Here is a 26,700-nt window from a genome sequence, read left to right on the forward strand (position 1 = left end):
CACGCACACACACACACACACACACACACACACACACACACACATGTGCGCGCGTGTGTGTAATAATAATATATAAATATATAATAATGAAAAAATTATATTTTAATATTTGCAACTTTAAAAAAAAATTTATGTTTCAACAAACTTTTTTAATAATACTTAATAGATTACTTTACCTATGGCTGACAGTAAGTAGTAATATTTATATATAAACGCTAATCATTTTAAGTATTTCAGCCCATTGTCATTCATGCATTTAATCATTCATTGCAGTAATCTGTAAAAAAAATCATTAAAATTTATATTAAATTTAATCAGTAATTATTTTGAAGATAAAAAATTAAGATATCTCTGTAAGTATATACAGCAATTTGATATTTTGTAATAAAATGTCGCATTTAATTAAATTTAATAAATTAATCTTAATCAATTAATACAAGATCCTGTTTTGCATTACTTATTTCTATCTATTTTAGATATTATACTTCGATACGTGCATAAATTTATAAATTAAATTGAACTGTAATAAATTAAATATAAATATATTAAGTTGTAATACGCAAGTGACAAAAAGAAGAATTATCTTAAAATAAAATTTTACGTATTTTTCATATTCATATTCATATTCTGTAAGTTAAATCTGTCTAGAATTCACGCTTTCGTAGTATATCAAAGAACATACATTTTCTATTGTTGTCTATAGCTATTACACATTAGTACAGTCAATTGGATTTTCTGACCTTTACAGAATTTGAATATTTACTTCTTTTTCTTAAAGAACTAATATATATAACCATATATTTTCTCTTAATTTTACAATTTTTGTAATATATAATATATATTTAAAAATATTCTACAAGAAAGAATATTAAAATATAAGTATACAAACATACAAAGATATATTCTTCAAAAGCACCAAAATAAAAATTACAAAAACAGAGCAATGCAAAATAATATTTCATGCAGCAATAATAAAAATTAGTTTCATATAATAAAAAAATTGTAATGTATGTAAAAAATTATAATTTTTGCAAATATTAATAATAACATAAATTTAAAAATTATTTCGTAATCGTTACAAATATAATTAATTAAAGTAAATAATAATGTTTATGCTATTATAATTTGCAAATTTATCTTAAAACACTTAAACCTTTTGTAACAAACTTTGTGACATTTTTGTTTTATAATTACATTTTTTTAAATATATTTTTATGTATAATTGTTATATCTGTATGTATCTGAAAAATATTAATAAAAACAAAAGCTGAATGACAAGTATGAGGTATAATCATAATAAAGGTGGGTCTGCCATGCCTGAGTTTCAACCCTCCTCCCATAGCACACCATGTTACTGCAATCAATACTTGAATGCTGTCCCTATGGTAGATAGATGCTAAAAGAGCTGCAATTTTGCATCACTCACATGTTCATGTAATTGTTTGCATGACTATAGATATAATCATGTATGTTTGTATTATACTGAATTGTGTTTGATATGAGGAATCATTCACAATGTTTGCTATCTAAGTGTATTTTAGGACATATCTACACACTTCAGATTTGCTATAAATAAACAAACCTATATTAGATATAAACTCTCTGTATCAGCTATGAATTGTTTATCTTGAAAAATTTAATTCTTATTTTTTCCTTATTTATTCTTCAACATTAGAATATTAGTAGAAAAAACGTTTGTGTTAAATGTTACAGTTCATCATGTGTGTAAAAAAGTTATGTTAAATATTATAGTTTACCGCATATGTGTCTCTCCACATGTCCAATACTTCGTATCCAAACTTAATTTTAAATAATCTTATAAAATAATACAATTCATTTTACTATACATTGCTATCGTTTGTGTATGTGAATTTTAATATCAGTAAACTGCTTTATTTTAATTTTCATTCAATTAATACCTAATTCGATAAAAATGTAATAAAGTTGATAAAATTAATTGAACATAATGAAGAATCCATTACATCAATAATATTACAAAATTCTGTCAAAATTGTAGATAACAGAAAATCAAACATATATATTTATATTAGGCTATAGAGAATTAATTACCGTAATTAATTAATCAATGAAAAAATAAATGTATATTAGTAAAATTAATTAAAATGCAATCTCCAAATTCAAAAATCTCATCTCAACTTATTTTCCCCAGTAGCTATTGCATATAATATTATCTTATATAATTTTATCATATAAGATTGATTTAAAATATCAGTAATAACAAAACACACATTAATAAATTAAGATGTAATGAAATTATTAAATGTATATATATATATATATATATATATATATATGTGTGTATTGTATATCCATCGATGCAATATTTAATTCAAAATATCGATCTTAATTTAATCTCACAAATACAATGTGATTCAATATTATTATTATTACATAAAATGTCTGGATCACCATTAGATATTAAAAATTCATTTTTAAAGCACTTTATTTCAGTATAAATTAATATTGCAAAAATATAATAAATTGATATAGTTAACGTAATTAAGAGTTCCATAACTTTGCTATATTCTTTCACAATCACAGAGAATACATATCAAACACAATACTTTCATATTTTGCTATACAGAGATTACTAATTAATTTGTCATCAGTAAAATAAATGACAAATCATAACTTATAATCAGTAAAAATGAAATAAATCAATTAAATATAATCTTCAAATTTAAGAATCTCATGAATTCATAATATTTTTCCACACTTATTAATATATATTAAATACATGTCACATTGTGCATTGAAGATTGAAGATTGCAAATTGGAGATTTCAGAATGAAACACAAATTAAAATTAAATATTAAAAATTATTTTCTGAATGAATTCTACTTTTCAATTTTCAATCCTAACTTTTTAATAAACTGTGACACGAACTTTAAGCTTTACTTATAAATAATCTCATATAATTTTATCATTTAAAACATGATTGCTATAATAAAATAAATATTAGTAAATATTAGTAAAATATAATCCCTATATAATTAAGCAGCTTTATAAACAATATAGTTTTTCTAGTGGATGTTAAATAGTGGAGCAAAAAACTCGTAAAATTTAACTTATTATTAACATTTCAAAGTTATTTGAGATAATTTATAAGCAGTACTTAAAGCCTGTGTCACTGTATTAGAGATTGAAGATTAGAGTTCAGTTAACTAGAATAAAACAAATTAAAAATAAATGTGTAATAAAATTAAATGTGAAACATCATCTAATCAAAATCTAAATCTTCGATATAGTGGCACAGGCTTTAGATAATGCTTGTAAATTATCTCATATGATTTTATCATTCATTTAAAATTAATATAATGCTCCTAATATAACAAAACAAGCATTTTCATAAATTAGGAAAATACAATCCCTACATAATTAATTCGGCAACTTTATAAATAATATAATTTTTCTGATCAAATAGTATCAAATAGTGCAGGAAAAAAACCCACTTTAAAGTTTAATTTATCAGTAACAAGTCTTTTAAAAAGTCATTTGAGATCATTTATAGCAATGTATAAAGTCTGTGTCACTGCATCGGGAAGTGAAAATTGCAAATTGGAGTCAGATCACTGATGGGTTCAATCAGTGAGACAATCACAAACTGTTACTGAAATTTCAATAAAACACTGATTACAATATTAATAATATCACCATATAATTGAACGCAAGTAAGACGAATTAAAAAATCATCATTTTTAAATTTAACAATAATTCCGGAGTGTAAAGGTAAAACGGAGCAGGTTTCCTAATCCACCACCGGACATTGCTACTTATGAACTATCCAATTAATAAATTTCACGCCAAGCTTGAGATCGAGATATCGGTTTAATTGATGCAGCAGAACAATAATAGCAGCGAACTAAACGTAGCGTAACATTCGGAACTCGCCGAACCCAGAAACAAAACATCCTCCCGATGTCTCGATCGCCATTACACCCCATGAGAACCCCATGGAGGCGCCCCGCTCTGCCGAGCTCGCCGGAATTCACGGGGCCTTCACGGGGGGACGTCGTCGATCATCGACGATCCAGGAAGCATGGAAGCCTCCTCGTCGCCGGTGGCCGTACCTCCGCCGCGGAATTAACTTTCGAACTGACCCGGAAGACGATGTCACCATGTGCGCGCAAGCGAAGCAAGCATCTTTCTTGAATGGGTGAGTCGCACCACTTGGAACTTGGAACTTGGAACGACTCCGCTCTGCGGAGTGCGGCGCCCTCGGCAGTTTGCTTAACAGTTGTTCTTGCTTCTCGCGTCGCGTTCTCACAGCACGACGAGACAAGAGTGCAGGATGACGGGAGGAGTAGAGGGTGACGTTAATATACGCTCACATCCGCCATGTCCGTAGCGGCTTGCTGGCGCGTCGTCGATCCCGACGATGCGACACCTAATAATTACCGTCACAGTTTTACGACACAGCATCGTCCCATATCGCGAACTTGGGCAAACTGCCCCGGCCCCGGCCGACGGACACTGCCCGACCTGTAATAAATCGACAACCGTACGCGAGCTGGCGAATCGGCGAATGAAGATGGCTATCGAAAGCCTAGGGACAATGATGCCAAGTCTGTTCGAAAGTTATTTCTTATATTGTGGTTTTCTCAATATTTTAAATATAATTTCGACTTTTTTTCTACTTTCCTGCCCAAAAGTTACTTGGAAATTTTCATAAATTTTTTGTAACCTTAAAAAATCTTCCAGTAAAAAAAAACATCAAATTTAAAGGAAAAATCTAAATTTGGCAACACTGTTTAGGGATTTTCATCACTTTGTATCGTTATTTTCGGCTGTATTTTAAAATTGACTGCCAGTACTGAAAATCTATAGCATATGATGTAAACTGTAGTTTTTTTCGGGGGAGGTCAATCATGTAACTTTTCCCCTAGGGCGGAAACGTGAAAAGTGAAAAGTTTTACGTGAACTCTATGATCATCTATGATTTCAAGGGATTATGTAACTTTCCCAACTATGAAAATGTGAAATTGTTCTTGTGAACTTTTTAGCCAAGGACCGTGGCGGAAGGCGGAAATCTAGGGAATTGATAAATGTACTTCAGAACTAACATGTCTTATTCTCCGACAATTTATCTCAAGGCAAATGCCATTAATAATTGAAGAAATAATATCGCATTGATGGAAGAGAGGTTTTATATATATATGTAACTATTATAATAATATATATTACAAAAACTATTATTACGTACATATATATTGGGTACATACATACATACAATTAATGATTTAAAAATAACTAAAAATGTTATATTTTATCAAATAATTATTTCTTAGCAATTACTATAATACATTATATAATAAAATACATTAAATTTACTAATTTTAATCCATCTTGTCGTTTTTTCTATTCTACTCCTCACTAATTTGCGTTTTTAAATAATTTAATAATATTTCTTTTTGTTTCACGTTTATTATTATTTTTCTTTCTGTTGTTATAGGTTATATTGCTCAGTCGTCCATGCAATATTGCATATGTAATCGCTATACATAAAAAGTTTCACGTGAAATCTCGATGAGTGAAAAATGAAAAATGAAATGTGGAAAGTTTCACATGAAAATATATGATTGACCTGCCAATAAATTTGGGACACAGCCTTTAGGCTAGTGTCCTATGGAGCGAAAATTTACAGCGGAACGGAACAACGCGACCAATCACAATCGCAGAAAAGAAAGCAGAGTTCTGATTAGTCGCGTTATTCCATTCCGCTGTAAATTTCTGCTCCGTCGGCCTTACAAGCCGTATTCGTATATTAAAATTGGCGGCACATGATACTTGTTTTCCTGCTAGAATGCGAATATCGCTGTCACGGTGGCAGGATTCTAATCCAGCTAGCATTTAGCAGGAAAATAAGCATCGTATGCTGCAGGCATATCTTAATCTATTAGAAATCGGATTACACGGTTTCTGATAAGTTGAAATCATTTATTCTTTATTCCTAATTCCTTATTCCCTCTTGTGCGCAGGGTCTAACAGAGGCATCCGGATAATGTTTTCAAACACAGTGTTGAATAGGTTATTCTGGTTCCATTACTACAAGTTCTATGATTCAGAACAAGAAAAAGAACAAGAAGAAGAAAAAAAAGCAGCCAATGCAATTGATTAATCGAATAATAGGTTTGTTCGACTTGCTTAGGACCAGTTTCACCAACGCCAGTTAGCTTAATCGGCTGTTGACTGACCAATCGCGTTTGCTGTTTAGTAGAATAGACGACCAATTGCGGTTGACAGTTAATCACGATTAAGCTTGATTGGCGTTGGTAAAACTGATCCTTACACTTTTTACATTTTTTGGCCCGCGTTAACATAGCGCGCTAACATACGATATTTTACGTTGCGCATAATATAGAATTTCAGAGATAAAAATGCTTTCTGATTACGAGCCAATTAAAGCTCTCTATATTACTCTATATTACTAAAGAATAATGCATTATATTGGACCTAATCTTACTATGTACCAATATCATGGACATAGGAATAACTATGTACCAATAATACTAAGCGCTTATTGGGGAGCTATCTAGCAGAGGACAAGAGTCATTCTGTTCTTATTCAATAATCAATAAGAAACAAAGACGGAATGATTGTGTCGATTTGTATCTCTTGCTGGAAACTTCCTTGGACTACAAACAACTAGGTGCAAGATGGCGGTGAAATAGTCTATAGGAAGGTTGTCGATAAGATAAGAGAAATGCACTACTTTAGTAATATAGGGCCAACATTTTCATTTTTTCTCTTTTCAGCGCAAAATATATATCTATTTTATTTTAAGTGTAAAAAGTATAAAAAAGTGTGAACAAGTCGAACAGAACTAAATTAAAAAACACAGCTAAAAATGAATGAATCTTTTCATATTAATCTATTTTGATGCTGAAATAAGCATCGAGCGTCAATGGCCTAGTTTCCACCGAGGAACCAACCAACTACAATCGAGTATTCCCCTGTTATAGTCGAAACAAACGATTGTAGTTGGTTCTTACATTCTGATTCCGGATTAAACCCTCGATGGAAACTAGTGCAAACTAGGCTAATACGAAAAGGTTGCCATTACACTGTTCAATGACTGCGTTCAATAGATTCAACAGTTGAGTAAATGCTTGGTTACTATTGATGTATTCTTCTAGATCTAAAATCTGGTTGGACGATTTAAAAGAATACACACAATACAGCGAGCGCTCATTCAATTGTTGAGTTTGCTGAACGCAGCCAATATCACTGCGCATGCGTAAGAAAATGCCGCTCTATTCGGAATGGGAGCGGCGGAGCGCAACCTGTGCGACGCCGGTCAGCCGGTCGCTCAGTTGACTCAATTGCTGTGCTGTAAAGTGATTTTAGTTTGCAACTAGTAAGTGGCAAGATGGCGACAAGTATAAACGGTTTGTTCCGTGAGGAATTGCGCGATGCAATTTTACATAGCAAAGTACTCGTTGTCGGCGCCGGCGGTATCGGCTGTGAGATCCTCAAAAACCTGGTTATGTCGGGATTTGCCGATATTGAAATTGTAAGTATAATTTTCTTGTTAACGTAACCTCACTTTTGAACGATTTACATACAGCGTCGTGTAACCTCATGGTGGGGTTGAAGGCTGTTGAAGGCATAATATAAATACACCGAATTCCACCATCGTGGAAAAAAATTTATTTTCTCGATTTATATTCACAGTAATGATAATAAATATAAAGCATTCTTCTTTGTTTTTTTTATATTAATAATTTTAACACACTTCATTGTTTTGAATAATGAATGCATTATGAATATTTATATATTCGCAGGATAAGAATGCTTCTGTTGAATTAAGACGAGTTTTTCAATTTATCGATTAATTGATCGATTGCGTTATATGCAAAATGCAACTTTGCTTCGTAAAGTTACATCTGGCACAATTTTGCGATTGATCAATCAATAAATTAAAAACTCGCTTTTAATTTCTTTTTTCTCCATATTTCTCTTTTCTTTTATGTTAATTATTGTCTTATTCGTTTGTAACTAATTGATTTGTTTTAATAATTATTATTTTGTAATTTTATTGTAATTTGTGTGTATGTTTCATTATCATATATGTTTTTCAAATTATTTCATTATTGATGTTTTATTACTTAATTATATTTCACATATAAAAAGAAAGTCTATGAAAGTCTTAAAGATAGAAATTGTAAGGTCATAACGTAAGCCAATAAATTCAACATGTTGAATTTCTTAAGCTCATTCTACAATTGTATAAGCATAATTGTAAGAATTGACCAATATAATATTTATGACTATAATATTAGTTTCAGATTATTCTCAATTGTCAATCAAAATCATTATTTTCCAGATTGATTTGGACACAATTGACGTCAGCAATTTAAATAGGCAATTCCTGTTTCAAAAGAAACACGTAGGAAAATCAAAAGCCAGTATAGCATGTGAAACAGCATTGACATTTAATCCAGATGTCAAAGTGATACACTATCACGACAGTATTACATCGTAAGTTTATTTTACTGCCTTATTTTGCTTGCAGCAATACTGACGTCGTATATTTATTTGATGTTCTAAAACTTTGTGTTTGTAGTTCGGAATTTGGCTTAACTTTTTTCAAAAGGTTCACAATGGTTCTGAATGCTCTTGACAATAGAGCAGCCAGAAACCATGTGAATCGTATGTGTCTGGCAGCAGACATACCATTGATCGAATCTGGTACTGCGGGTTATGAAGGTCAAGTCGAACTCATCAAGAAAGGCATGAGCCAATGCTACGAATGTACGCCTAAAGCTGCGCAAAAGACTTATCCTGGCTGTACCATCCGCAACACTCCCAGTGAGCCCATTCATTGTATCATTTGGGCTAAACATCTCTTCAAGTAATTATTACAAAACAATTTACATTAAAGAGCTATTTTATTGATTGTGTGTTGCACTAATTAAAATGTGTAAATTTAATTCAACTTTTATTTATCGGGAGTACAAATTAGTTCGGTTCGTTTCCCTAAAGATAGCTCCAGCTGTTGTGAATGGTTCATAGTGATTTTGGCGGTTTCAGAGAGATTAAACATCTGCTAATAATATTCAGTTTATATTTGAGTTTCATACAAAAACCTTGATTTTTACTGTGTTTGAAATATCGAATTTTGGATTAACCAAGCAGCATTTGCGGGAGGTTTTGATTTTCTGCTTTAATTGGAAGAAAAGTGCGGCTGAAGCCCGAATGCTTGTCGAAGTTTATGGTGACAACTGATCTGCTCCAACTGATAAATCAGGGAATGGTTTCGACATTTGAAGGATGGAGATTCAGCGTTGAAGACAAGCCTCGCTCTGGACAGCCAAAAAGACAAAGAATTAGAAGTATACTCGAAGAAGATCAGAGTCAAACGCAAGAAGAGCTTGCAGAATCATTGGAAGTAACTCAACAAGTCGTTTCCGTACGATTGGGAGCCATGGGAATGATTTAAAAATAAGAAAATTAGGTGCCTTATGAACTGAAACTGAGAGACGTTGAAAGGCGATTTTTCACTTGCGAACAGCTGATTCAAAGACAACAGAAAAAAGGTTTTTTGCATCGGATTGTGAAGATGAGAAGTGGATATTCTACGACAACTCCAAGAAGAAAAAATACTACACTAAGCCCGGTCAATCGTTGCCATCGACCTCAACATCAATACCACGGCCGAACATTCATGGTTCGAAGATCATGCTCTGTATCTGGTGGAACCAAAAGGGTTTTTATTATGAGTTGCTGAAACCTGACGATTCCATTACGGGCGATCGGTATTGGCTACAATATTGATTCGTTTGAGTCGTGCATTGCAAGAAAAACGGCTGGAATACGAGCAAAGACATGATAAAGTTATTCTTCTTCATGACAACGCTCGGCCTCATGTCGCTAAAGTCGTAAAAAAATATTTGGAAACGCTCAAATGGGATGTTTTACCGCACCCGCCGTATTCTCCGGACATTGTTCCTTCTAATTACTGGTTGTTCCAAAGGATGCAGCAAGTTACCGGTTCACTTCTTTCGCAGAAATCGAAAATTGGTTCCAAAATTGAATCGCCTCCAAAAACGAGTCATTTTTTCGAGATGGAATTCGAAAATTGTCTGAGAGATGGAAAAAAGTAGTAGGCAGCGATGGACAATACTTTAATTGATCTGTTCATTCATTTTGTTTTGAAATAAATGCATAAAAAAACGGACCGAACTAATTTGTACTCCCAATATATTACTAAAAATAAATGGACATAATTTTTAATTGATTTTATAATGTGTAATAAATGTCAATTACAGTCAATTATTTGGAGAAGAAGATCCTGATCAAGATGTTTCTCCGGATACAGCAGATCCTGAAGCAGCTGGTAATACAAAATATAATATTTGGCATAATTTATAATTATAACACTAATAGTTAATAATAATTAATGCAATTAATATTTTATTGTAATGGTCTTATCATAAGATTTATACAAATATTTTTCATGTTTAATTATTAAATTTCTTATTTTATTTTCTATTATTTGATCAGTAATAAGTTATTATTGACAGCAAAATATAATAATAGAAAAGAAGGTGATAATATGGGTTCCCATTTTATTTTTTTATGTAATTATTTTTTGTTATACTCAAGTCGATGATATGTCAAATGATTATTTATCTTAAAATAATAACACCTTAAGAATTAATTTAGAGTGTAAATTTAATGCTTGATTTATGCTCCATTCTTAATTCTAAAATCCTAAAATTCAGTCAATAGGACCTACCAGATTTAATTGATCCTAATTAAAATCTGTATTTTATCGATTTAATTTTAGGATTTTATAGACCGAAGCATAAACCAGGCATATTACGAACTTTAATTTTGATATTAAATTTAAAAATTATATAAAAATACTTCGATATCTTGTAATAGATCAATATCAAGTCAACAAAAAAAAATTGCGCAGTTGGTTATTATTTCAATTTCGATATCTAAAACTAAATAAATTAAAATCTTTTACAAAAAAATGGTGTTAATTGTAACATAATTATAAGTGGGAGACTCACCTTTTCCTCTACTAATACAGTATTTTAATATTGTAGATACAGCAGGAGAAGAGGCTTTGCAAGGTGAATCCAATGATAAAGGCAATATTGACAGAATTTCTACACGAGCTTGGGCCCAATCTTGCGACTATGATCCAGAAAAACTGTTCACAAAGCTCTTCCATGATGACATCAAATATTTGCTGAGCATGGACAATTTATGGAAAAAGCGCCGACCTCCAACGCCATTGAAATGGAGGGAACTACCAGATGGAGGTTTGTTACTGTCCTACACAAATATCTTCTTTCCAATTTTCTCAACGAAAATAATGTCAATACACAAAAATAATTCTCAACGAAAAAATAATTATTTTCTTGAAGTGGCTGGATGCAGTAAAGAAATCAATCAGCCTGGACTGAAGGATCAGCAACGATGGAGCATTTCCAAGTGTGGCTCGATTTTTGCAGAATCGATGAAGACTTTGAGTCAAACATTGAAGTCTTCTCAAGAAAAATCACCAGGCAATCATTTGGTTTGGGATAAAGATGATCAACATGCTATGGATTTCGTTGCTGCATGTGCCAATATTCGCGCGCACATCTTTGGAATTCCTCAGAAAAGCAGATTTGATATCAAATGTAAGTAACAGTTCTGTTTAATCTGTATCTTTCTTGAAATAAGTTCCCGGAATGTGTTGCTGTTCATGTTATACTCTCACAATCTTCAATTTAAATTCAAAGTATATATGAAATAAGGTTCAGGATCGAATCCGGAAAGAGTATGAGTTGGTCGCTTTCGCACGAAGCATCACTCAGCATCTCGTTCTTTCTTTTCAAAATTGTATATTATACTGCGGAAAGTTCGTGTCGTTTTTTCCCTTCATCTCTTGAAAAAACGACAAGAACTTTCCGCAGCATCTAATAATAAAGTTATATTCAAACACAAAACTAGTTATATACAATGTACATTACAAATAAAAAATTTTTAATCATTTTTAAACAATTGACATTTTTCGGATTAAATATTCAAATATCTACAACAATAGTAGTTTTTAAAATGATTCTTTAGATTTAATAATCAATATCTATAACAATATGATTTTTTAAATAATTCTTTAGACTTAATTTATAACAATGTGGTTTTTAAACTAATTCTTTAGATTTAATAACAGTTATTGAATTTAACAATTAATTTAATGTTATTAATGTTATGGATATTTGAATAAGAAATCCCAAAAATGTCAATTTTCAAAAAATGTTTCCAAATTTTTGAGAGTATACCTTAAGATCTGAAGTGTGTACCTGCGTCTCATTTTGAACATGAAATTTATTCAAGTTGTTCAATTACTACTCGTAAAATCTTTGATTCTGATCTATCTTTTTGTTCCTTAGCAATGGCTGGCAACATAATTCCAGCGATCGCCACCACCAATGCTATCATTGCGGGCATGGTGGTCCTCCATGCCTTCCGGGTCCTCGAGAACAATTTGCGAGCTTGTAAATCTGTCTATTTGCGCTTGAAGATGAATCACCGCAATCAATTACTGGTTCCAGAAAAGGCAGTGAATCCACCCAATCCACAGTGTTACGTTTGTGCACCTACTCCGCAGGCTACGTTGGCAGTTGACACCTCCAGCATGACTATTAAAGAACTGGAGGAACTGGTGCTTAAGAATAGACTCAACATGATCGCCCCCGACGTAATGATCGATGGAACCGGTTCTGTTGTCATTAGCAGCGAGGAAGGCGAAACGGAAGGCAACAACGATAAGAAATTGGAGGAGCTGGGAATCAGAAATGGAACGATTCTCAAAGTCGACGACTTCCAGCAGAATTATTCACTGACCGTCTATATAGTTTATCGAGAGAAACCTGATCCAAAGGATCAGGATAGCCCACAATTTTTAATATTGGCAGATAAAAACACGCTTCAACCGAAAGAAAACGAAAAAGAGAAAACGGAGAAGTCTTCCAGTTCTAATGGACAGGTGAGTACTTAGGGAAATATTTTTCTTAATTACTTTGTTATTTATTTATTTGCTAAAAAAATATATTTTTGCAGAATGTGATGGAAACACCAGAAGTAGCTAAGAAACGCAAAAATGAAACCGAAACTGAAGTTGCAGCTAAAAAACGTAAGATGGAAGTTGATAATTGCGATGATAGTGACGATATCTGCATTATCAATAACGACGACGTAATTCATGACAATTCAACCGAACTGAATAAATTAACGTTGAGAAAACGGAAGCTTTCTGATGATGGTGATTGCTTGATAGTATGTGACGATGATAACGATTAACTCTGAAAGTAACAGATGAGCTTTAAAAGAAAGAGAGATTCATTTGAAAACGAAAGAATCCGAAAGCTGAAAATCCAATCGAAACAAAAAATAAAGAGAAAATAATAAAGAAAGATTTTGAAGAGAATAAAAGAGAATAGAATAAAACTGTAAGACATTTGTGCAAAAATTAAATGCAAAAGTTTGAGTTATTTTTAAATATAGCATAATTTATATGTGAAAGAGTGAAAAAAATTTATTTTTTCCTATTAGTGACATACGTGTTCCATATTAACAGTTAATTTTGTATATTGATAGAATATATATCCTAACGTATCATCATATTATTATTACTATTGTCATCTTGATTAGTAAAAAAAAATAGATCGTTTTTTTCTTATACTAAGGTATTTTATTGATTAATATTCTCACCTCATCACTGTAATCTAGAATTTTTATGTAATAAAAAATCATCCGTAGTAATTTAATTTTATAATTAATAATACATGCGTTTTCAATAATTTAATGATTTCTAAATAAACTGTCTAAAAAAAATTTATATTCGCCTTTTATATTTTCTTCATTTTATAAAAATACGAAGATTTATTTTTAAAAAATCAATCGGAATATATCCAGTTTACAAAAAAATATCGCGTGTTCAAAAAATATTATTTATCAAAAAGATTATTTGTCGATTAAATATTACTGCTTTATCATCTTTTTGCTTGTCAATTTTTTGCTCCTGCACAGTGCAAATATTTATCTAACTTATAATTATACATCTCAAAGTCGATTTTGTACCTTTTATACAGCCGCAAGACCATATTGGTGGTCACGTTGCGAAAGTATTTGCATGCTGTATCAAAATTTGTGATTCCTGTACGAGTACGCTGCAGTCTAGGCAAGTAGATGTTATTTTTATCTAATTTCAGTTTTGTCAAGATGTAATTGATCTCCCCGAAAGTATATTCGTCCAGCTTCAGGACAAAGTTGTATCTCACATTGCAAACCGCGCAGTGAGTGTGATATTGGGCCCAATGAACGTCATCGTGATCCGGTGATTGCTTCAGCAACCATTCTAGAAATTCTCGGAAGCTGGGTACCACCTTCAGTCTGCAGAGAGAAACAGGGATTTTGTATTACATTCTATATTATATGAATTAATTATAGAATATGAAAATGAGAGATACAAGCAATTGTTGTATACCTTCTGTCCGCCAAAAATATTCTTTGCAGAATGTTGCCGCCCGATGCGTTAAAACGAAAGAGTTCTGGCCTCGAGAGATGAAGAATTTGGCGAGCATAGAGCCAAGATTGCGCAGTGTACTTACTGTTGTCTTCGATGCGATCTCTATAAATAATTTTGAATTAATATTTATTCATCGAGATTAATTTTAGTGTTACAGAATAAATTTGTATTTCTCTCTTCGATTTGTGAAAATCGTATCAATTATCGATTTAATGTCGTAATGTCCAGCGCTCTTTGAATATCCTTGGAATTATACTTAAATTTTATGTATTCTAGAAAATTCCTGGAAAACGTTTCAGGGCTTGCCTAGAATTTATCTATCATACTTTCATTCTAAAAAAATCAAAGCATGAAAAAAGAAAAAATAAAAAAAATTGAGTATAATTTAAATTACCAATAGAAAATGAGAAACCTGAATTTAATGTCTAAAATAGAACATAGTAGAAAAATTGTTTGTGTTGATGAAATGTTCGTTTAATATTATTTATAAAGCAATAAATAATAATTGTTTCAAATTTGTTAGCGTTTTAATTCATTCGTATAAGAATCCTAACTTAAATATAAAACATATAATATTGAAAATTAATCGATAGGATAAATCCTAGAAAAACCAGAATTTTTACATGGAATGTTCTGGAATTATTCTTGAATTGACTAGTCAGATTTTGCTGAACACCATGAACCTATTGCCTCAGTGTATTTTTCATAACAAGATTAATTACCGATATGATGAGATGAGCCGTTGAAACGGATGTCTGACTATAAGCAATTTGAAAATTGTATTATTGTTAGCAAAACGCTGCAGGTCTTTCAAACTTTCCGGCGATAGAAAGTCCACTTCTCTACAAATGCAAATTAACATTTTGTACATTATTAGTTTAGTCTCATCAAAATAAGATGAAAAAATATGTTTGTTGAAATAAAAAACTTAACTTAACATATAATTATCTTATAAATTAATATAATAAATTACACAGAAAATAAAATAAATTTTTCTGAATTTATATATTAAGGAGAAATATTTTGGTTCCTATCAGGAATCCGAGACTTCTGGCATGATAGATCAGTACGTTGTCTGGTCTATGCCACGCTCGCGCTCTGAATAATATCTGATAATGAATATATTAGGTATAAGTATTTAATTTAATAATTAAAAACATCATGTAACATGGTTCAATAATAAAAATTAAAAATAAGTGTTTAGAAAGACTATGAACCATAAAACAATGTAAATGTGTAAATAAAGAAAACAAATTAATTATAATCTAATATCATGATCTAAAGCAAATAACAAATAATAGATGTTGTTCCGAGCGAAGAAACTCAACCTACCGCTTCCAAATTTTATATTCTTTTATATTCTTTTACCAACGTCGAATTACCCAACAAACGAGAATGGATTGAAATGGATTCAGATTTTCAGAAATATTGATTCACGAATGTTAAAATGAATTTCAATTCTGAATGCATTTTTATTCATTTATAGGAATTGCATATCTTTATGCTTTTCAATCTAAAAATAATATTAGCTTTTTCTATGCACAACACACACATTGTGAATAGTGTTCCATTCAAAATTTTAAATAGGAAATGCAGTTTTTCAATCCAATTGTATCTAATTGAATCCAATTAAATTTTAATTGAATCTAATTAAATTCAATTAAAAGGTATTCGCTATTTAAAATACGCATTCGAAAAAAAAATTTCAATTCATTTTAATCCATTTGCTGGGTAAATATTCTTGGTAGAAGAATTTTTATATTAATACAGATGGAAGTTTTTTTATCAGTGGACACTGTAACATTGTAATTCTAAGATTTTAACATGAATTTTTGAATTTACGATGCTTGATGACTTTGCGCACTTTGACACGAATAAGGACTTTTATGATTTTGACATCTAACTTATACGTTATATTGTTGCGGACGTAATATTCAGATTCATGATGACAAAATGCGATTTTACAGATGGCTTGTTTTTTTGTATTATTTTATTAGTTGATCCGTTTAATTTAAATATATCAATTTAGTTGATCTGTTCTATTTAATTATGTTTACATGTAACATTGAAGATAACCCAATCGGGCTCGAAACTACATCTGTTATTTGTTATTTGCTTTAAATCACGATAATTATATTTGTTTATTTACATATTTACATTGTTTTTTGATTCATAGCTTTTCTAAACACTTATTTTTAATTTACTTAATTATAATTAATAGTAGTTACTTGTAAAGATCATGGTCGACTTGTCGGTTGCTCATGTCGGAAAATAATTTAGTGAAACTGGTGGACGCGACTTTGCGAATCCAACAATATAACGATTTATGTTCGGCATTGTATAAAAAATGCCTCTTGAGAAGAGGAGTCCTCAGCTTGTACTTCACGCAGACGTTCGATATCTGTTGGAGTAGAGTCGCGCTCTTCTGTTCAAATTTTTTAAATAAAATTATTTTTATCTATGTGTAAAATAAATTGATAATCGAAAAAAAAATGGAATAGAATCAAATATCATTTTAAAAACTTTTTTATATTAAAAATTTAAATAATTTTCAGGATTCCAAAAATATTTATTTTAATGATAAAAATTTAAATTCGGAATGATTGAAAATTTTTTAAAATTATGCATAAAACGATTAAAAATTGTATTTGGAATTCATTTACTTCTAGTACTACATTTTTCAAACTTCTTGTATCACTTCCTCGATAGTATAGTGGTTAGTATCCCCGCCTGTCACGCGGGAGACCGGGGTTCGATTCCCCGTCGGGGAGTTTTTTTTTATTATATATTTATTTTAAGTTTTCAGATCTCTACTTTTTTAGTTCCATTTTTATTCTCTTACTTAAATATTTATTTGAATTCTTAGAGAAATATACCTGTAGGTCGATGGTTCCACCCTCCAATTCGTCTCTCCGCAATATGTTGATCTCTGACTCGACATTCTTAATTATCCTATTTGAAATCGAAAAGTGGGGCATTTGCGGCTGATGCTTGATCGTCACGTTTACCGTTTGTTTTACGTTGCAACTTCTTGTTTTAATTAAAATTATGCAAATAAGGAAGTTCAACACCATGCACAAACAATATTTGAAAAATTGCGCTTTAACGGACATAATGAATTAAATACCGCGAAGAGAAAGTTATAATTTACAATTTTACAATTTTACAATAGTCATAAACTGCGACACATTTTCATTTTATTAAAATTTATGTAAAACACTACTCGAATCCTTTCAAACTTTATAATAAAAATTTATGAAGGAGATTATAATTAATCTTTGATGTCTAAACTGCAGCACGTTGAAATTTTTCTGCACTTCTGTCTTCCGTCAAGACTAGAAATACGAGTTGGAATATATCTGCTTGAAAACCCAGTTTCGTGTAGGCGTGTGATATTTCTTATCGCTTACTGATTTCCTGATTTCGTTTAGACATTCCTCTCGAATTGTTTATGAAAAAAAGGTTTACATAATAAGACGATACGATGATGTTTATGATTTTTATGTGTTAGATAATTAAAAATTGTTGTTTACAAACACATATATTTTCCATTTGTGATATCATAAAACGCTTATCAAATTTCCTCTTAATCTAATCTTCTAAATTCTTATTCTAATCAAGTGTTCTATTTTTCATTTTATTCTTTCGCTCTAATATAGAAAACTGTGAAAAGAACTAGTAAAAGAATAAAATAAGAGGAAAATTTTGCAAGATTACAGCCGATTCATAAAATGGAAATCCTGAATTTCATTAAGTATATATAAACACATGGAATATCATTGAATTGAAAGCATTCTACTGAAGTTAAATTGAAAAATTGATCTCAAATTAATGCAATCTGCCCATTCCAAAAGAATTATTTCACATCAATATGCGATGTATAAATTGTGGTTTAAGAAAAAAAATAATAAAAGGACACAAATATCTCTTTATCATTATATATTTGAATTCATTTCTTTTTTTTTGATTGGCGAAATATTTCAATATTATTGCATTTTGTTCACGTGATTGCGGAAAATGTTGGACAGTCAGTAAATTGTAAATTTCAATACTCAATGATACAAAAACTTAATTAATCTGTTATCTTATAACAACGAGAGAATGTTTGGAATCGCGCTACAGTTACGCGGTTTCATAATTAATGACAATTGAACGTCATCGATTAAAATTGCCTTTATAATAATGTTTATATAATCGAATCCGTCGATTCCCAGAGTTTTTCACGAAAATCTTAAGAACTCAATTTCAATATTTCAATAAAATTTTTTTACTCAATTTATATACAAATTTGATCTATATTTCTAACACTATATATTAAATTATTTAGATTTTTAATAAATACATAATTGATATTATACATATATTTTGTTTGTGTTGCATATAATATATATATATATATTATATTTAGCTTATATACTTTTATTATATCCTTCACAAATACTCAAAAGTGAAATACATAAATATGTTATAGCTCAATTTCTCATCAGTTTCATCAATGAAATTCCATCTCCAATTCTATCATTACTAATGAAGGATTTGGGAACCGACGGATTTTTAAGGGGAACATTAAAATCGAGATCTTTATCTGCGATCTCTATATCTGTGATGGTCACGAGAAGAACGATGATTGCTGTGCCGACTGTGACGACTGGCTGTCCTCCATAGGAATTCATCGACACTCCTTTCATAGCTACGCTTCTCTAGTGCCGACACTGTAGCGTTATAATCTGGAGGCAATGGTAGACCATCGTAATATCTGAAAAAGAGCATTCCCATTTAATCTTATGTTTCTAATAGAAAAATATCCCCTCCCTTTCCCTCCCCCTCTCTCGTTTGATTTATGCTAATAAAATTTGTACTACTTACCGTGGAGGTGGAGGAGGTGGTGGCAGATTATCGTATGGATGTGGATAAGGCGGTAATGGAGGCAATTGATGTTGCATAGTACGCATGTAATCTGCTACATAAGCTTCTGCAACCGCAGCAACACCCAATCCAGTTCCGTAACTCCTAAAAGAAAATTAATTATTATATGTAAGCTATGTTCCAAAATTCACTGTTAGCGCTGAAAATTTACAGTTTACGTTATGTGTACTATACATTTTCAGCACTGGTGAATTTTGAAACACAGCCATAGTAAGCATCTTCTTATAAATCGTGAAAATTTATATTCGTCTTTAATAAAATACTATTTTTTATAATTTTGCGGACTATGTATTATACATTACAACAGTAAATTTAATCTCATGTCTATATTGTGTAATTTTAAATGCTATGATTGATATTAAATAATCGTACTTTGTGTAAGGTGAATCGCCTCGATTAAACCATGGCGTGTACCGATAAGAATGATCCCTGGAACTCCTATGATTTCCCGTAACATCCTGAGATCTGGCCAGTGACGCTAAACGTGATCTCGAGGTCAAAAATAATTTGCGCCCTCGTCCACCTCTTCGTAAAAATCTAAAACTGCCTATAGGTCTTTTGTCGCGATAACGCGATGACTTTACAACGTGTTTCCCTGCTTCTTTGGATTTTCGCAAAATAGGCGTCATTTCGATTCCTGTAAACACGAATAATATTTATATGCCACATGATTTATTAATACAAAATGATAAATGCATAAAAAAATACATTTATATATAATTTATAAACACACATATAAAATAAGATTTAATAAATACTCATATTTTATTAATATTATTTATTAAGATGTTCGTATATTAATGTTCGTATATTAATAGATACCTTCATCTTCTGGAAATAATCTGCACAATTCTTCAGCGACTCTAGGTTCGATTTCCTGGCCGTCTCGACCGATCTTGACTTGTTTACCATCATTCCAAGGATTGTACAAGTGTAACGTAGCAGTAAAAGGCAATTCCTTCCTGCAGATCCAGTCAACTTTGAATACGCCACCTAAAGCCTTTGCTGACAAGCCAGGAGGTAAAACCTGAAATGCATTCCTGATATTGTTTCCCCTGTCTTAAGACCTATTTAATTAACAAGAATGTAAACAATGTTGAAATCAATATTATGTCGTTATATTTTATTTGCATACCCAAGATACTGGACCAGCATCTCGTCTCGATTCTGTACAAAGTCTTGCAAAGCCAGCGAACTTGCCTGATTCCTTTACAGAAAATACTAGCAAAACATTTCGCGATTCCCTGTAGGCTTGATTAAGATTTGCTTCATTTTGCGGCAGTGTGCTCCATACTCCTTTGGCTTTAGACAGTGTCACGTTCTCAGCATTATTGGACTTGATAATGAAAAATCTGGGAAAAAAAGAAACTCGGAAATATTTACGTTACAGATTACATTCTAAATAGTCCATCAAAAATATATGTCTGAGTTAATATATTTTTAATGAACGATATATAATTTACAAAGTATCCCAAACTTTGCGTAACATACATTAGTAGCAGATTCCTGAAATAATTGCAAGACAAAAATCCTAATATCAAAATCAAGGCACTATAATTTTTGAAACATTAACAATAATGAAAATATTTTCAAGTATCAATTCTATTCTCTTCTATTCTTCTAAAAATCTTCATTGCTATACAATGCACCATGCCAGAGCATGTGAATTTCGGACAGTTCAATTGATTGACTTTAAACCTTTCTCATTTAAAAATTACAGTAGCCATGACATTTTATCAAGATTTTTGTCTCGAAATGATCTCAGGCATCCACTATTAATGGACATAGAAAGTTTGAAATACTCTATAGTCATCCATTAAAAATATATATCAACTTATCGAACCTTGCATCTCTAAACAAATAATTCAACTTGGTAGTGTAGTCATAGTTCTTGGTAGTGCCTTTGCTATCCTTGGATCTAGCCCGCTTTGGCTCAGGACTGGACGACTTGGAGTCCCTGGATCTGCCTCGTTTGCTCCTATTTCTCCTGCTGCGCTTATTGTCACCACGCGAGGATTTGCTTGAGACTGAGCTGATGGTAGGATGGGTAGTGGAGCTGTCGGAATTGGAGCTGCTGGAGGAGACCTCGCTGCGGGTGTCATAAGTCTCGTCCGCGGCGATCCGTAGCTCGTCGCCGTTGTCGTTGTCGTTCTCGCCGGAGCTGAGATTCAGGTTGTCGCCATCCGTGTTGCTGTCCATGGTCAACTGGACTGTTCCCAAGTGTCGCTGGTTCAGGCGTCCTGCAATGTACAGACAGGAAGCTTTATTATTATGATCACTGAACCATACAGAGGCTTGCAACTCTTGAGGAACGACGTATTGTAACGTTTCTCGTACATCTTACGACAATAATGTGGTAGCAAGGGACTATATAGTGTACAGCGAGGATAGTTCGGGGATTCCGAATCGAGCGAAAAGTCCACACTGTCCCGAATACTCTCTGTTAAAGCGGCTACGCCTAACACAAACCGACAGGGACACATGGCCGGACTCGAGCACGATTTCAAAGAGCTCGGCCGGCCGGAGGATCTGGACGGAATATAAACTACGATTTTTTTTATGAATAGTTCTTGAGATTATTATGGTAACATTTTTTTTTTGCGGTAACACAGAGCAAAAACTCGCACAGAGGACGCCGGTTCTATGGAGTCTCTGAAAGCACGGAGAAACTTTTTTTAATCCGGATCGTCTCCTAGTTATTTATCCTCTATGCACACTCCTTCCGCAATCAGAGGTTTACTTATAGACAGATCTTACAGCGTGACAACCGTTTTTACTTTACGCGTCAAACACGTCAAGAGTCCGTCGGGAGATTGTTTATTGGATCTTACTCCTCTTTTTATCTTTCTTTTTTTGTTTCGCTTTTTTTATTTTTAATTATATCTAGAAAAGTTACGTCGCAAAGTGCAGTTTAAACCACTAAATACATAATTCTTGTCGTATATGCTTTCTTCTCTCTCTCTCTCTCTCTCTCTCTCTCTCTCTTTTCCTCGAAAGTTCTCGCAATATTTTTTCGTTCTTTTTTTTTTGACGAGTCCTCCCGAGGGCTCGGCACACACTTACGTGACACCCTTTGTCCCTTCACTGATACACTTCACACCGAAGCACGCTCGGGAATTGTCCGACGCGATCACAGCACCGGCACGCACGGTTCTCGATTTTGCAGCAGCACGAATTAACGACGTTGGAACAATTACGACAACGAGGCGACGACAAACAATCGCTCGCGGACAGATCGTTCACGAGTCACAGCGTCCATTGTCGTCCATCGTTGTGACGTACACTCTCCCAATCAATAAATCCCGTTTTCTCTCACTACACCGCGCGGGCACCTCGCTGCACTCTTTGCTTTCTCGCGGCGGCTTTCAGTATGTTCGATTTAGTTCGAAAATTCATCAAATTTATGCTCGAGAGAAGTGAAATTGAGAATGAATTGAAAAAATTACCGATGTCGCGCGCGCGTAAAGATATGTGTTCATGATGTCATTTGTTGTTCATATTTAGATTAACTTCCAAAACTTCCTCTCCGAGGAAAATTTTACTCGATATATATAGTACACGTAACGTATACTATAGCATATAGAGTAAAATCTTCTGAGAAGAAGTTTGGAACGTAGCTTTAATAAAATCCTCTAGTAAGAGTTAAGACCGAAAGAACGTCATTATCGAGTGGCCGGAAACAGCACAATTCCGCCATGGTTTACAATTGATAGTCCGATTTCGCATCTTCTACACCATGAAACAGTTGCTCACACCAATTCACAGATTCACGACCACATCGAAAGTATCTACAAATGGTGTTTAAAGGAACTCGAAATCTAATCAATCAGAGATCGATATCCCTTATGATTTGACTTACAAATGAGTGATTTCATATGCTAACTTCAAATGTTGCTCATATAAATGGAAATGGATAGCAACGCTTTTGATGGTAATTATATTAATTGTGTTGTGTGTAAAATCCAAAATGTCATCAAAAAATACAACAGTATTACGATTGGACTTATCAAGTTGATGCGATTGTGCACAACAAAAATAAAGAGAAACTACTACAAAATAGACTAATTTAGGCATTAATGAATGTATAAATTAAAAAAGAAAATATAAAAAAAGAGATTTCGAGTTGATCCTTTAGTTGAAAGATGACGTGAACATGGATTAAAAAAAATTATTGTTAAAAAATTATCAATGAATAATTGCATACACTCATGAGTTGAAATGCTCTTTTCGTCTATGATCATTTCACATTTGCCACAAGTTATATACAACAGTTATCTGAAAATTTCATGAAATTATTGCAAATAATAATAAATAATACAGTAATTAAATAATAATGTAACAATTAAATAATAAAAAATTAAATAATAATAAATAATAATATTAATTTAATAATACAATAATTAAATTGATACAGACTGCGTTCGGTTTGCATGCTTACACGCTTTAAGCTTTATAAGCATTGCAAACGATGTTCGCTTTGGCAGTGTAAGCGCTCAGAGATGTTCATGATGTCATCTCGTGCGCTTACAAATGCTTATAGTATTTCATCGAGGGCAGCAAAAGCGTGAGCGCAAATAAATACTTATTGGTCAAAATAAATGTGAGCAGTGTTCGAGCTTAATCCTAGCAGATTAGATCATGCATCTATGCATGTTTTTTCATTAGAAAAATTTAACGAATGTATCGGGTTGCGTGTATATTTTAATGCTCTCGTAACATACTTATGCAACATCTACAAACGTTTTCCGATTTTGTGCTAATAGAAAGAATTTTGTTGTTCACTAACAAGAAACTGAATGCTTAAATTGTCATCAAAAAATAGGAAAAAAGAATTTACTCATACAAAAATGACATCAACACAAAAAAAAAAGTTCTAGTTGATTTAGAAGATGCACAGACTAGGAACATATATACAATATCTCGAACTCCCGATGAAATATCATGACTTGAATGTACCTTCGGTGAAAGGAAACAAGCGTTATAAGACAAAAAAAAATTACATTGAAAAAAATTTACAAAATTGTAATATTTGTTAAAATAGTACTAATGGGACATTTGCTTACAATAAATAAATATTTATTTTAAGAAATAATATTTAAATCAAAGTATTACTTTTTATTGAATAAATTTTTATTCGCTATAAGCAAATGTCCCATTGATATTATTTTAAACTTTGATATTATTTTAAATATTTATTAAAATTTCGTAAATTTTTATTTTTAATGTATAAGAAGCAAATTACTTACGGTTAATTATCAATTATGTGTCCAAGCTTAAACGAGGAGCATAGACTCTTGCATAATGCATAACACATGAGGCATAAGAAATGTTAAACCAGAGTTCTTTATTTCATAAAGGAAGGAAATGGAAAAGAAGGAAATGGAAAGGAAGGAAATGGAAGACTTACATTTTCTTATGCATTACGTGTTATGCGTTATGCAAAAGTTTGTGCTCCCCGCTTTACAATAGCCAAAATGAATGACATTACTTATTTAATTTGAGCACTGACAAATTGAACACCAAAAAACATAATGTATTGAGCGATTATAAAGAAAAGTCGGTTTAGAATGTTTATGTAAGTTAGATTTCTAATGATCGCAGCACAGACTCTTGCATAACGCATAAATGTATAAGGAAATCAACCAATCGAAATTCTTCTTTTCCGAAATGGAAGAAAGGAAAGATCTAATTAGTTGATTCTGTGCTACGGCCGGAATATATAAATCGAATTGAACAGTGGTATTCAATGGGGATCGATTGTGTATTTCAAAATAAAATGAAAATTACAAAAGTGAGCAAATTTATTAGAATATTCTTAATTTAAATGGTCAATAACTAGTGACCATTACTTTACCAAAACAAAACTGTATTTTACTCTATTATTTTAATCACAAAATAATATACTTTTGATAATATTATTTGTCTAATTTTAGGATAAATAGAATGCAAAGAATCCATAAATGAAATGGATTTAATTAGACAAAATCAATTTGGTATGTTATAAGATTGTAAATTATAATATTATTATCGTTACTAATATTTATTATATACATACAATAATAATTTTAGTTAGTATTTACTTTGTCACAAGCATCTTAAAATTCTTTAGTTTTGATATAATTGAATGTCTGAGTCATTATGATGCGGGATCTATAATAGGAATAAAAGAAAATATATTATAAATATTATATTATAAATATAAATATTATAGTAGTAAAATAAAAAAAATATAAATATAAGTATTATATAAAAAAACATATGTATAAAATATATAAAATATATAGATAAAAGAGCAAAAAACACTGGATGCCGCCAGTGAAAGTCATACATTTAAAAATTCCTTAAAAAAAAGTTGATATAAACAAAAATAAATTTCGGTCATATGGCCATTCTCAGTATGTAGCAAAACAATCAAAAAAGCAAAATAATGAAGTTACAATAAAATTAACTACATAAACAAACGCAGAATGTAAAACAACCGATTTTCTAGCAAGAATTAAGCCAATATCGATCAATTAACTCGTCCAGTCAATCCTAATGTATTTCGTCCAATTACGACTGCTGTGTATCACAAAATTATCAAGTTCTATGATATCAGACAAAGATGTGCGAAAATAATGAAGTCACAACAATTTTGATTCAACGTGATAAAATAAATAACATAATTATAAAATTGCACATTGTAAAATAACAAATTTTTAGCTTAATGTCGATCCCTCATTAAGCTAATCTTTGATCTAATTACGATTGCGGTATGTCATAAAATTATCAAGTTCTATGATATCAAGCAAAGTTGTGAAATTCAATGACGAGGAGAGAGAATATTTTTGTGTGAAATAATTTTAACGTCTATAATAACGTCTATTTTGTATTTTTTTAAATTTTAATTTTGTTTTTACAATTATTATGTATGTTTTTACCAATACTGCATTTGAATTTAGCACTAAATTTTGGACAAATTTCTGATTGGTTGTTCTAGTACTTTTCCACTATTATGAGCAATGAAATATCTTATATTCTTATATCTTATATTCTTATATCATGGATTATTTCATGTAAACATCCATAATTTAGAAATAAAAATAATCAGAGTTAAATGAGGTAAAATCGCACGCAACAAATTTTTTATTGATAAGAAATTTGTATTAAGTGTACAATTTTGCTTCTGTCGTTTTTTTTCAAAATTCGAGACTTTATTTTAAAAAACTGGTTATACATTT

General features: G+C 31.4%; 3 protein-coding genes and 1 non-coding gene across 4 annotated transcripts; 2 read left to right on the forward strand and 2 right to left on the reverse strand.

The window, feature by feature from the left end:
* The first annotated feature begins 7,390 nt into the window (after window positions 1–7,390).
* On the forward strand, window positions 7,391–13,326 carry LOC105621794 (SUMO-activating enzyme subunit 2). The gene is made up of 8 exons (XM_012203246.1): window positions 7,391–7,534; window positions 8,348–8,502; window positions 8,588–8,875; window positions 10,293–10,360; window positions 11,082–11,300; window positions 11,406–11,663; window positions 12,417–13,012; window positions 13,087–13,326. Exons 1-8 carry the CDS (start codon window positions 7,391–7,393, stop codon window positions 13,324–13,326), a joined length of 1,968 nt encoding a protein of 655 aa, XP_012058636.1.
* Window positions 13,327–14,033: 707 nt separating this feature from the next.
* LOC105621795 (carbohydrate sulfotransferase 11-like) lies at window positions 14,034–17,667 on the reverse strand. Its single transcript, XM_012203247.1, has 5 exons — window positions 17,431–17,667; window positions 16,783–16,979; window positions 15,277–15,396; window positions 14,513–14,656; window positions 14,034–14,418 (listed from the first exon to the last, which is right to left on the reverse strand). Exons 1-5 carry the CDS (start codon window positions 17,665–17,667, stop codon window positions 14,034–14,036), a joined length of 1,083 nt encoding a protein of 360 aa, XP_012058637.1.
* Trnad-guc lies at window positions 17,254–17,325 on the forward strand. The gene has a single exon. It is a non-coding gene; the product is annotated as a tRNA-Asp (tRNA).
* Window positions 17,668–19,135: 1,468 nt separating the features above from the next.
* Window positions 19,136–21,679, reverse strand: LOC105621796 (YTH domain-containing protein 1). The gene is made up of 6 exons (XM_012203248.1): window positions 21,324–21,679; window positions 20,616–20,832; window positions 20,303–20,507; window positions 19,853–20,117; window positions 19,421–19,564; window positions 19,136–19,310 (listed from the first exon to the last, which is right to left on the reverse strand). The coding sequence occupies exons 1-6, from the start codon at window positions 21,677–21,679 to the stop codon at window positions 19,136–19,138; spliced, it is 1,362 nt and encodes a 453-aa protein (XP_012058638.1).
* Between the last annotated feature and the right edge of the window lie 5,021 nt (window positions 21,680–26,700).

The sequence above is a fragment of the Atta cephalotes genome (assembly GCF_000143395.1).
Source record: "Atta cephalotes unplaced genomic scaffold scaffold00037, whole genome shotgun sequence".
Classification (NCBI taxonomy): Eukaryota; Metazoa; Arthropoda; class Insecta; order Hymenoptera; family Formicidae; genus Atta; species Atta cephalotes.

What these genes read in the sequence shown, in the direction of transcription:
- LOC105621794 (XM_012203246.1), top strand. Translation starts at nt 7,391, where the DNA reads ATGGCGACAAGTATAAACGGTTTGTTCCGTGAGGAATTGCGCGATGCA. An exon ending in TATCACGACAGTATTACATC is followed by an intron (nt 8,503 to 8,587) that starts GTAAGTTTATTT and finishes TTGTGTTTGTAG; the next exon opens with TTCGGAATTTGGCTTAACTT. An exon ending in GAGGGAACTACCAGATGGAG is followed by an intron (nt 11,301 to 11,405) that starts GTTTGTTACTGT and finishes ATTTTCTTGAAG; the next exon opens with TGGCTGGATGCAGTAAAGAA.
- LOC105621795 (XM_012203247.1), bottom strand. Translation starts at nt 17,667, where the DNA reads ATGTCCGTTAAAGCGCAATTTTTCAAATATTGTTTGTGCATGGTGTTG. An exon ending in GTGGAACCATCGACCTACAG is followed by an intron (nt 16,980 to 17,430) that starts GTATATTTCTCT and finishes AAATTTGAACAG; the next exon opens with AAGAGCGCGACTCTACTCCA. An exon ending in GTCGACCATGATCTTTACAA is followed by an intron (nt 15,397 to 16,782) that starts GTAACTACTATT and finishes TTGCATTTGTAG; the next exon opens with AGAAGTGGACTTTCTATCGC.
- LOC105621796 (XM_012203248.1), bottom strand. Translation starts at nt 21,679, where the DNA reads ATGGACAGCAACACGGATGGCGACAACCTGAATCTCAGCTCCGGCGAG. An exon ending in TATTTGTTTAGAGATGCAAG is followed by an intron (nt 20,833 to 21,323) that starts GTTCGATAAGTT and finishes TTTTTTTCCCAG; the next exon opens with ATTTTTCATTATCAAGTCCA. An exon ending in GGCGATTCACCTTACACAAA is followed by an intron (nt 19,565 to 19,852) that starts GTACGATTATTT and finishes ATTTTCTTTTAG; the next exon opens with GAGTTACGGAACTGGATTGG.